This window comes from Taurulus bubalis (genome assembly GCF_910589615.1).
Source record: "Taurulus bubalis genome assembly, chromosome: 2".
In the NCBI taxonomy this organism is placed as follows: domain Eukaryota; kingdom Metazoa; phylum Chordata; class Actinopteri; order Perciformes; family Cottidae; genus Taurulus; species Taurulus bubalis.
In genome coordinates, this window is record NC_136590.1 from 8,025,724 (window position 1) to 8,037,887 (window position 12,164).

The following is a 12,164-nucleotide window of genomic DNA, read 5'->3' on the forward strand; positions in this document are numbered from 1 at the left end:
ACGTGCATATATATATTAATCTCACTTAACCTTTATTTTCATGTTACATATTTTAACGAGTAGGTGATAATCTGAGCTAATGGGTCCAAATATAATAATAATACAAATAGATAACATGCTTTATTAAATTTAGCATTTCCTTGAGATCTGTCACAACCTGGAGCAGACATCTTGGAAATGTTGTTATGGGAAGACAAAATCACATGACCTGTCACATGACCCACCAACATAAGATGTTCAGTAGGTGTCACTTAGGGACTTCATGAGTTCAAATCAAGGATAAAGCTCTATAAGGAACTTTCCGGAACATTTAAAGGTCGTGTGACATCTGTGTCACTGTGGGTCCATATGGGTAAACGTGACAATCTGGAAGATTTTCAATCTAACTTCCTGTCTGTTAAGTCGCCAAAGGAGGTGACACAATGGTGATTGAGTCATATGGACCACTGATGAAAGTATTACAACATTTATACATTTGCAGTATTACAAACTGGGCGTTCCTGTAAACAAATGCTGTATTCCAGCGTTTCTCCATTATATATACACACACACACGCATGTATTTTTTTTTCCCATTGTTTTCACTCAAATAGAAATTATGAATTAATCAGGACTGAAATCTTGATGATTGCCAGTTCAAACACTAGATGGAGCCAGAGCCTTTCCCTACGCGTGAGAAGACAAATCCACTCACGGACGTTGTTTCATATCAAACGGAGTAAAAAAAAATATCCAATAGAGAATTAAACTAAAACAAATGTATCTGTTCAAGTGTGAAATACTGAAATATTTGACATATTATATAAATATTCTGACATTGATGATTTCTGACAAACTGGAAGGTCTATGACAACTGTGACTTTAGGAATCTCAGATTCTTTAAACAAATACATTTATATTTTCTTAGTACTAACTACTTTCTACCAGAGAAAATAAATAGTAAACTGGAGAAATAAAACTGAGAAATAAAACTCCTGACAGTGAGGTCTGTGGATTATCCGGAGTAGCCCAATTCAATTATATTCACCTGCATTGTATTGGAGTGTTGGCAAAGAAACATCTTTCCAACTCTCTGTGTTTAGATGCTAGTAGATTGTTTATTTTAATTTAGGGGAACCAACCAGTTCACCAATAAAAATTATCGCAAATTATAGAGTAATTTAAAATCTATTAAATACACATTTATCCAGGTTCGCAAAGATACAATCGTTTACCATGTCCTCAGAACAGCAGAGTAGAAAATACATCACTTTAATAAGAAATGACTTGCCTCCAGTCGACGTATTAAAATCAACAAAAATAAAATAGATATCTTGTTTGCTCAAGTGTCTCAGATTCATAGGCCCTGGACATAGTCCACATATTATTAGAAAAGGATACAAAGACCCAAAACAATAAAAAGCTTTCATCAAAATTCGCCCTGAGGATAGAGGGAGTTGTTAGCTGTGCAGATTGTAAAGCCCTTTGAGGCTAGAGATATATAACGCTAAATCAATATGCACATCAGAAAAGCCAAGGAGTCACTCAGTAAGCTTTGATTTGGGGATTCAAAACTCAGTTTCATTTGTTGTTTTTTCACTATCCGTTCATGATAGGGGAAATATTCAGGTCGTATGTAAAACATTCCAAGTAAAAAGTCCTGCATTAAAAAAAAAAAAATTAAAGGTGCTCAATATAGAATTCAGAGCATATTTGTGTGTTGTTGAATCTTTAATAATGCATCATAATTCATGAGCTCATCATATGTTTTGGGTCTGCAGAGGAACTTGTAACTGTCGCTATCACATACATGTAGCTTAGTAAAAAGTACTACATTTCTCTCTGGATCTGAATAGAAGAATAAAGTAGCAATACTCAAGAAAAGTACCTCAAATGTGTACTTTACATTCCCCTGCAGCTATATTTTTTGTAAAGGAGTGTGTTTTCTCAACTATTGCTGAGACGACTGATTGTTGGAACGCAAAGATCATAAAGTAACAAAATATTGTGCTTTTAGCTCTTAACAATCGTATAGTTATGATTATTGTCATCATGCACTTCCTTCCTTCTTTTTTTTCAATTCAGTTTCACACCAGTAAAGCTACTAGAACTGAAACTTAAAAAAATTGTCTGCTCTGTGTGTGTGTGTGTGTGTGTGTGTGTGTGTGTGTGTGTGTGTGTGTGTGTGTGTGTCAAGCCAAGAGGTAAAAAGTTTAAAAAGTTCTCACGAGAACTTTCCTACCAAGTGTCTCTTTCAGGAAGCTGTGGCTTTGACTTGCGTCTGCTCACATCTCCCCATCAGCAAATGCGTATGTCGCTATATCGACTGTGTGTGTGTACATTATGTTTGACAGTCAGATGTCACGCCACATGTCAGGTGGCCCAGAAGGAAACCCCACAGGAAGCAAGGTCAGGCCCATAGAGGTCAGGAAAAAGTCACACTGCCTGCTTTCGGCGACATATTTCAACTCTCACAACGCCCTGTCAACTGTCTGGCAACCACAGTCTGCACCGAAAAATTTCAATTTCATTTTAGTAAAGAAGACAGAAGTTGTGCGACTGAAGCAATTCTGCAAATCTTGATTGTGAAGCTTAGTTAACCCGCTTAAAATGTACAATCATTTGCCAATCATTTCCCAATAGTTCTGACAGGTCAAATATTCAAAGCTTTATCCGAATACTAAACAGAAACATGAGTGGTTGACAAAAAAAAAGAAACAAGAACGTTTTCTATTTAATAAAAGTTTGATCAATAAACATAAGTGATAAGAGTTCACAGATGGAGGTAGAGAAGATTGTTGTGTCTTCGAGAAAGCAGGTTTTGCAGACTGTTCTTCAGACTCCAGCTCAAATGTGCACAATCTGGTCCACAGAGAGCTGCAAGGACGGCTCCTCCACTCCACTGTGAGACACATATGAATATAGCATTACACCTTTTATTAATCATAAGACTCTAGTGTAAAACACAAGCAAACAGTCAGGTTGCAGCTTTTCTCTGTTTTCTATCGCTGTACATTTAATAACTGTTGGTCAGACATAACAAGGAATTCAAGATGTTATGAAAGTAATCAACAATGGATAATGAAGGTAATCAGAAGTTGCATCCTTATAAACAGCCGTTCAGTCTAGCATTGATTTCCTTTCATCTCAATGAGGCATTAAAATGAACATGACTTGAAACCTTCTTTGAGATTGATCAAAGTTAAACGGCAATGGCACAAACACACCTGAGGACATAGGTCACACAGAGGATGCAGAGCGGCTGGTGGGCACCGGGCCTGGACTTGGACGGTCGGACGCTGGGGATGACGGCGCTGTGAGTCTCCACCCAAACGTAACCTCCACCTCTCACCAGCATCCTGTACTGACCGCTGACCGACTGGCTCTTAAAACACACTGCAGAGAGAGAAAGAGATGTGAAATGAGGTCTGTAGTGTGTGTGTGCGTGTGTGTGTGTGTGTGTGTGTGTGTGTGTGTGTGTGTGTGTGTGTGTGTGTGTGTGTGTGTGCGTGCGTGTGTGTGTGTGTGTGTGTGTGCACCACTTCTTACAGTTGAGATGGTTTTGGGTTAAATGGTTTATGTCCATAGTGTGACAAAGGTCATAGATGGAACGGCCCAGCAGCTCCTCAGTACTGAAACCTAAAAGCAGAGTCATTCTGCAAAAACACCAACAGACAAAGAAGAAACAATATTTATTTATTTATCAAAAATACGGCAAAATAAACTGGTATTTCAGCATCAACTGATGTTAATTGATTACTTAGTTTTACTTATTCAGCTGCAGCCACAAACAAGTTTAAGGTTCACTGATATAATGCAGTCATAGGTCTAAAATAAAAAAAGGAAATGATAAAAGGGGAACGGCTATACTTCTAAATGATTTCATAATTTTTTTCCCGCTAAATTGAACACATAAAATACAGTTTTCTTGATTTGTTTCCGATTAAGTTGAAACTGTCTTATTTAATACTCTCACAGTATCACATATTCTGCATCAAATTGATGTTTACACTGAGAGAAATATTAAACCTTAAGACTCCATCAAATGGAAATATTCAAAGTGCCCTCTGCATCATTTTATACACATTTCCCCACAAAATTCAGCCTCCCATATATTCTCTCTTTGGAAACTTTGAGATCTCCACTAGAATTTAGAATAAAGTGGGTTTGGTTAATGTTTGGCTGCACAGCGTGAAATTGTAATGGGTCACCGATAATCGTTGTGCTATTAATATACAGTATTCTATACAAAACTGTTAGTCAGGATATTTCTTAGAACTTCATTACGACATAACTGGTGTTGAGAGATATTAGTAAAAAATCAGAAAGATAAACATTTTGAAAAGCATCTGTATATAACATGTTTTAATCATGTGGAAGAGAAGTTAACACTGACACTGTTTTTGGCTCATTCATTGCTTTGCTCCAATAAAACCAGCAGAACCAGAAGAAAAATACTAGTGCAGCGCAGATGAGTAATAAAAAGAGATGTAACACTACTTCCTCTTGGGGTTTTGCATTCTTTTCCAGTTCTTTCTCTACTTATTTAATACAAACTCTATGCAGAATCAGAAGATTTAATAAAGCATACTTACAGGATGGTTGGTAACTGCACAAGGGCTGAATAAATAAATAAAGTTAAGTTCAAATAAGCTGTATCTGGGTATACATTAGTGTAAATCACCTCTGGTCACAGTAGGTGATCCTCATGTCCATGCTGTGTTGGCTGGTGAAGGTGTGTGCACTGAGGAGTGTGTGTGAGAGGGGCAGAGGCTGGCAGGTGAGCAGCAGGCAGGAGACTGAAGACGGGGCGACACACACCTTGGCCCGGCCCTGGCAGTGGAGAACCTAAAACAGCAGCGAGCGTTAAATCAAACGTATAGATATGATCTGGTACATGGTATTGTTTCTCACCAACCTTCCAAGTAGCTGACTTGAGGTTGGCGATTCTTCCTCTGTGTGTCAGAGCGCTTTTTATCCTCATGACAAAGTCTCTCTTTGCACCGGAGCAAACGTCCTCTAAAAAAAACACAAGCAATTCTATAAGCCACAGGGATAAACCTGCTCAAATCTGTACGATCTCCCAAAAAACACACAACTACAGAACATCTGACCACAGATTCTTGTTGCCGACAATCCTCGATACTCACACACACACACACACACACACACACACACACACACACACACACACACACACACACACACACACACACACACACAGAGACTCACACACCTGCTGTTAGACGTAGATTATTTCTGATTTCTTCATGGTCACAAGGGTGAGTAAACTCAAAAATATTGTGTCCCATCAGCTCATTCTGTCAGAGAACATATCATTACACATCATTCACATATAAATGTGTGTGTAAGTGTGTGTGTGTGTGAGTGTGTGTACCCGTGTCAAGCCCATGTACTTGCTGACGTTGTCAGACAGGTAGATCATGTCTCCCTCAGAGGACAGGACAATCAGAAATCCCTCCAGGATGCTCAGGTACAGGTTTGTCTCCTCCGAGGCCTCGACTTCCTCGGTTTCTTTCTCCTCGTCCTCCTCACGTCCTCCGTCACACTCGCCCCGTTCCTCTCCACCGTTCATCACTCGTCCACATTTTACTTTGTGACTATTCTCTGCTTTTGTCCAAGTCTCCCCTGAAACAGTTATAACACAATTATAGTCTACATGTTCAGAAGGTTCATTATTTACGAGACCTATCAAAAAAACAATGTGGCGTATTGCGGATATTGTATAGGATACTATGTGTGTGTTCTGTCTTTTTTTGTAGAAATAAATACATAAAAAAAAAGCATTAATATATTTTTGCTGGTTTTGTATGATTTTGATACACATCCTTTGAGCAGTGATGGTGTGATATGTAACCCCTCCCTCCCCCTCCCTCCCTTAAAGTGTGTGATTTGTGTGTGATGACTGTACCTTTGAGCAGTGTGTGCATGCGTATGTAGCTGAGCGTGAGGCGAATCACCGAGGGCTTGTCCAGGTGAGCTTGGACAGACGGTTGGAGCGGCAGGAGGCGAGACAAATCTTCAAACACCTCAGACTCCACCCGCCGCCTCCTTCTGGCGGCCTCGCGGCTAATCGCCCTGCAGAGGACAGGAAGGAGTACAATAAAGTCACTATAAACTCCCACTGCATTACTACAGACTTTATATGTACAAGGGTTAGAAACGCAATAGTATGATGCCGTAGTTAAAATTGTAATTGAACTCTCTGTTCTAACAAACATACTTACAGTCGTGTCTGTTTTCGTGTTATGAAGATTAATTTAATGGTTTTCTACCAGAAATTTCAGAGGAGCAAGACAGTGAGGTGCATTTACTCAAAGAGTCTTTGAGGCACTTTACTTTTAGTTCACGTCACTAAATTTCACAAGGAAATACTGTACATTTATTACTTTTTACTGTACATTTAATAGCTATAACTTTCATTCAGAGTCGACCTTCATCATTAACCTAAAGACATCATTGCATCTCCAGAACATAAACTTTGTAGGAACTGCAGGAAGATGACACAGACATTGTCATATTATCTGATGAGACCGTTAGGAAATATAGAGAAGCATGAAATACTTCCACTAAGATGACGCTTGTGAGTTACGAAATCTGCAATTTTAGGTAATCTTGCTTACTGTTACTTTTGACACAGCAAACCTCTACAGCTAATACCTTTAACTTTTACTTCACATTTTGATTGTTGGAGGTATTTATATTTTTCTCTGTTTTGGTGTTGTAACTTTTACTTTTCCTGAATGAATTTCAATGGTTCTTCCATCACTTATGAGCAGATGTGCAAATACAGTATTTTATTGTGGTCAAGATTCAAGTCATCTAGATGCCTAGTGTGGCCACAACACCATCTTTGGGCTCGCCACATCATCCCAGTTACTGACCAAACCAGAAACAATTAAATTACAGCCCAAAAATAGAAGCTGCCCTACGGCAACACGCATCTTTACCTTCTCTTCTCCTTGTCGGTTGTCATTGCGTCCAACGGGCGTCTCTATCTGGCGTCATGGTGAATGTTGGCTCAGAATAAAAGAGATGGAGGCAGTAGGAGTTCACAGCGCAGCAGGAAATCGCCCCACTACAATTTGCACCATCACAGGTAGTCTAATTAATCAGAGAGGCAATTAGAGGTGCCAAATGTCACAAGGCGAGTGGATGACTTCAACAGCGAGTGTCTCCTCTCCCCTCTGCATGTGCATCACCTACAGGGCCTGTAAAAGCTGAGCACGGTGATAGGTCAGCTGGCCAGGAAGAGCATAGCCCTAGCCCTCCCCTTCCTCCTCCCCCTCCCCTTCACCTCCTCCTTGAAGCCCACAGAACCAATCTGCCTCTGAACAGCGGCAGGCGAGAATCGACAAAAAAACAACGAGGGAGGAAAGACGACGCAGAGGAGTCTGGGAGTGATGTAGACAGCTCAGTGTTTTATTGGAATCAGACCAGACAGGACTAGCCCGGCTGTTGCACTACATTTTGGCACAGAGTAAGATAGTGTGACCAGGAACAGCCCTACCCCTGGGTGCACAAAGCTTCACTACACACCGACTCTACTGCACACAGAGCAACCAGCTCGCCTTCCGATCACTGTACAGTACACGCGGCAACAGTCCTTCTCTGTGTGTGCATGTGTGTGTGTTTGTCAGAAAGAGAGTGAGAAGAAGAGGGAGGAGGCAAAGGAGAGAGTCTGTATGTGGTGTGTTTTGCTTGTGTGTGTATTGGAAATGAGAGGTAATTCAGCTGCTGGTTTTCCACATTTCTTTTCGCCCGGCTGCAACAGACCTATGATAGTATAGTTATAGTATTATACACAAAGGTTTCCTCCAGATACACTTTACAATAATAATAACTATAATAAAATAAAAAAAGAAAGAGAGCAATAAGAATGAAAAGCCATTCTTGAAAAAAAGCAAAAGTCAGAAAAGCAAGTGGTTTTGGCTGAGTCAGACGGCTGCTGGAGGCAGGAAAGGGGAATTGGTGCTTTGGAGGAGAGGGGAAGGAAAGGGGAGGGGGGCGAAAACACTGATGGTAACTATAGAAACAGAAATACTGAGGACGAAAAGTCACACACCGACAGGGAGAAAGAAAAATCACGCATTCGCACATACAAATATGTACATTCACGGGAATAAAAAGAAGAAGAAGAAAACGCCCACGGGCCAGCACATTCTTGCTGGCGGGACAGACACGGACACTGAAACTAGCAGATGGGTGAAATAGCTGGAAACCGGGCTTTACGCTGCTACACAGGCCGCCTGTAACACTCTGCTCCACATAATTAGTTCAATAGCCTGTAACTCGTAAGCTCGACATTCACTTTATACACACGAGACAGGAGCATGATGAGAGTTCAATCATACCGCACAAAACCCCCCCACACATTTTGAGGAGAAAAGAAAAGACAAAAATAACACTTGAAGAAACAAATAAAATATATAGATAGTCAGGGTATTGCACAAATATTTGGCCCTAACTGCTCCACAATAAGGACAGTAATAACACAGGTAGGGTGCTTGTCCATGCGCAACAACTCTCCTTTACTAGCAGACAATACCGACACAATACAGCCACTCAACACAGGCGATATATACAGGCCTCTGCACCCAGCACCCACTGTACAGTCCTGGTGCTGGGGGAGAGAAGCGGTGTCAGTGTGTGTGTGTGTGTGTGTGTGTGTGTGTGTGTGTGTGATTTGGTTGTCTGAGCATGTGCAGTGAGCGTGTTTGTGTTGGAGTCAGACTCGGGATTGTAGTGTTTGTAAATCTACATTAAAAGAGTGCAACGTGGGAATGTGTGTGTGAGAGCATGTGCAGCTGTGTATATTCATAGTCATATTCATATTTATATTCATAATAAACCCAGGCAACAAGAACAACACAATGCAAAGTAAAGAATGTTCAAAAAAGTAACAACAACCAATAGCTTAAAAGTAGGAGTGACCGTGTGTGTGTGTGTGTGTTTTGTAAAGGGATTTATGTTTCTACACATGTATGAATGTCAGCAATGTGTGCATACATGCGTGCCAGGTTTAGTGTAGTTGGATACGTGTGTGTGTGTGTGTGTGTGTGTGTTAAGTTTGTGTTTCCTCGGGGGCACAGTAGGAGAAGTCCTTGAACTCCTCCTGGTTGATCTGTCGGATGATGGCCTCGTCCGTCGGCGTCAACACGGGGTCCTCCTTGGTGAAGTCCTGGTCAAAGTTATTCACATCACGCTTGGTCTTCTGCAGAGACACACACACACACACACACACACACACACACACACAGGGGAAAGACGTCAGAGGAGGAAACTTCGCTCCTATCTAGTGCTTCAAAAGTGACGTTAGAGCGACCCCTTCTGACCACTGAGACTCGCTGCCTTCTCTGTGGAGAGAACACACACCTGCGTCAGGACTCCAGACTTTTCAACTGGTGGCACTGGTTCTCCAAACGTTCTCAGTTCGCCACCCCGGCACATGATTTGGTCGCACCCTTTTATTTTGGTACAAAATCTCCCCCTCATTTCTTTGTTTTACAATAATCAGCTATAGAATGCTTCATTTTTGGAACACGGTAACATTTAAATGTATTGTTATTTCAACCCCACTAAGTACATGTGCATCATGCGCGATTTATTTATTCTCAAAACCGGCACACATAAAAAAAAACGGGCGTGTCCACGTGACACGAGCTCACAGACCAGTATCTGCGAGCGGAAAAGCTTCCTCGCGAGGGAGCTTTTCCGCTCCGAGCGGCGGGCTCGTGACACGTTTGAGCTTGAACCTCCCTACACACTCGCAACGGCTCAACACTCGCTCGATCATCGAGTTGACTTTTCAGACTTTGGAGGCGTGGATGGAACAGACAGGAGTGCGTCCACAGTGTGCATATTGTTCTCATTCTAAAACAGATCCTCCCAGTGGTATTAAATTATTCATCTTTATTTGTTTTCAGTAAGGTTCTTGTAGAGACTGTCCGCTTATCTTTGCTTTTATTGTGAAATACTGGATGATTGTACTCCCTCAGACATAAAACTGGTGAAAATATTGAAAACCAATGCCAAGCCCTACTTTCTGATACCACAACAAAACAATAACCTTTTGATCATTTACTTTGAGGAATGTGAATATTTTTTCCCACCAAGATCGTTTCAATATTTAACAAAATAAGAGCAACTTATTGAATGAATGAGGGCTTAACTTTGTGTTTCCACAAAGCAGACATACATTAACTTAACCAAAATCAAATACGACCACAAATGAGTAAAATGTTGATATTATTTACATTTCCTTTGTTTCCATCACTAAATGTTCTGTGCACTGTTCTCACCACAAGAGGAGAGTGTTCTTGCAGCAAGACAACAACTTTTGGATGTCATGAACACATGGAAACCGATAGATCGTCACAGTTCACAGTCTTGTCACAGTGATTCACACTTAATAAAACATTAGTGTGTGCTTGTGTCTCGTGTGTTGCTTACAATACGGGGTTTAAAGGGCGGTTTGACTTTCCTCTGCTCCAGCAGCACCCAGTCGATCTCTCTGAAGAAGGCGTGGGTCTTGATGGCCTCCTCGCAGCCTTGGCTCACCACGCAGCCCAGACGCTTGGCCGGGTTCTTTGTCATGAACTACACACAAACAAACACACACAAAACACACTTTTTTGATTTACAATTGCACCAGCATTGTGCGCCGGCTCCAGGAGGCCAGGCAGGAATGTGCCTCCCCAGGAGAAATCAAGTTTTATTATCATACATATTTATTTTGTTGTGATTTATTATCATCGTGTAATTGAAACATCCCGTTTCTTTTGTCTTGCAACATAAGCGTGTGTGGAATATCATGTTTTTCTATGGTGGGACACGCACACAAGCACACGGCGTGTTGCCAACTTTCTCGCTGGACTTTTCAGATCCGTTTTAGCAACTTAATGCTCAGAGTAAACTCAGTCAGCGGCTCCTCTGGCGACAGCGTGTCTCCCGCCCACTTTCCCGCGAGAGTAAGTGGTTGTCGCGGCTAAATCCTGAACATTTAGCCCTGAACATCATTTCAAATGTGAGGCTCAGCAATGTGAGATTAATACTCGTAACACAACAGCCTGTCAGAACGAATGCAGCTCTCTAAACTAACTCTGTGTGGTGTGTGTGTGTGGCACAAAGCGCACATATATTTATACCACAATTCATAACTAATCTGGAATGTAAAGCGTTTTTTAGGGAGGCATGTGGGCTGTACTTTGCATGTGAAAAAGATGCCAGAATGCATAAAAAAACATCAATATAGTCCTAAATTATAAAGAAATTACCCACCTGCAGTTGGTTAATGTATAATACATATATTTTTTTCATTTGCATGAAGCTTGTTCTGCAGTATGAAGTCATTTCTCAGTCCCATTTTTCTAATTTTGGTTTTAGACATTTATTTACATGCATCTACCATTTTATTCAGATATTCCACTGCTTTTGTGAACCTAAGACCTTTGGCAAACCAATTTCAAGCACCAAAACAGTTGGTCCCCATGAGTAAAGTTATATTTTCACAAGAGATATGAAGAATTTCAAAAATCAAGCTTACATTTTTCAGCTTTAGGGCCATATTATCTCTTTAAACGTGTGCCTTAGGACAATGGTGCCTCATTATATAGAGAGCTGAGATTTTTCTGCAATTTTGTATGTAACACCTGGGTATATATCTCATATGCAAGGGCCTTTAAAAAGGTGAATTTAAGAAATGATCTAAAATCAAGAAGAAGTCAAGAAGAAGTCACGTTTACTCGTATCGATCTGCTAGTCTTAAATCTCGTCCAGATCTTGGCAGCTCTCCAGAAGATAGCTGCGTTCCATTTCCCTCGTACCTGCAGTCCAGCTGGGCTGCATGCCCACTGACCTACATTAGCTGTAAAAGACTTCCCTGTCGTTTCTACGTCAGTGGAAAGTCACGACGCGCATACATAGATAGAAAGAATGTGTTCAGCCTGATCCGAACGCTCACGTGTGCCACCTATTACGTTTACATCGCCCACAGATTTATGTACGCGTGTGATAGCCAACCCCCTTTAGGACGCTCAGCTGTGGTTTCATCCATAAAATGAAGAGGACAGAAGCAGCACGAGGGGTTGAGCAAAAAGCATTTCAGTGCTAATAATAGAGTGAGGCATTAATGGCTCTGTGGTACAAACAGAGAGGCGTAGTGGC

General features: G+C 41.1%; 1 protein-coding gene across 1 annotated transcript in view; it reads right to left on the reverse strand.

The window, feature by feature from the left end:
* Positions 1-8,909: 8,909 nt before the first annotated feature.
* prkcea (protein kinase C, epsilon a) overlaps positions 8,910-12,164 on the reverse strand; it is a 31,174-nt gene continuing 27,919 nt past the window's right edge. Inside the window, exons 14-15 of the mRNA XM_079237133.1 lie at positions 10,452-10,598; positions 8,910-9,213 (exon numbers count right to left, since the gene is read on the reverse strand). Of these exons, the coding sequence (XP_079093259.1) occupies positions 9,064-9,213; positions 10,452-10,598 (297 nt within the window). The 3' untranslated portion in view covers positions 8,910-9,063. The remainder of the gene's footprint in view (positions 9,214-10,451; positions 10,599-12,164) is intronic.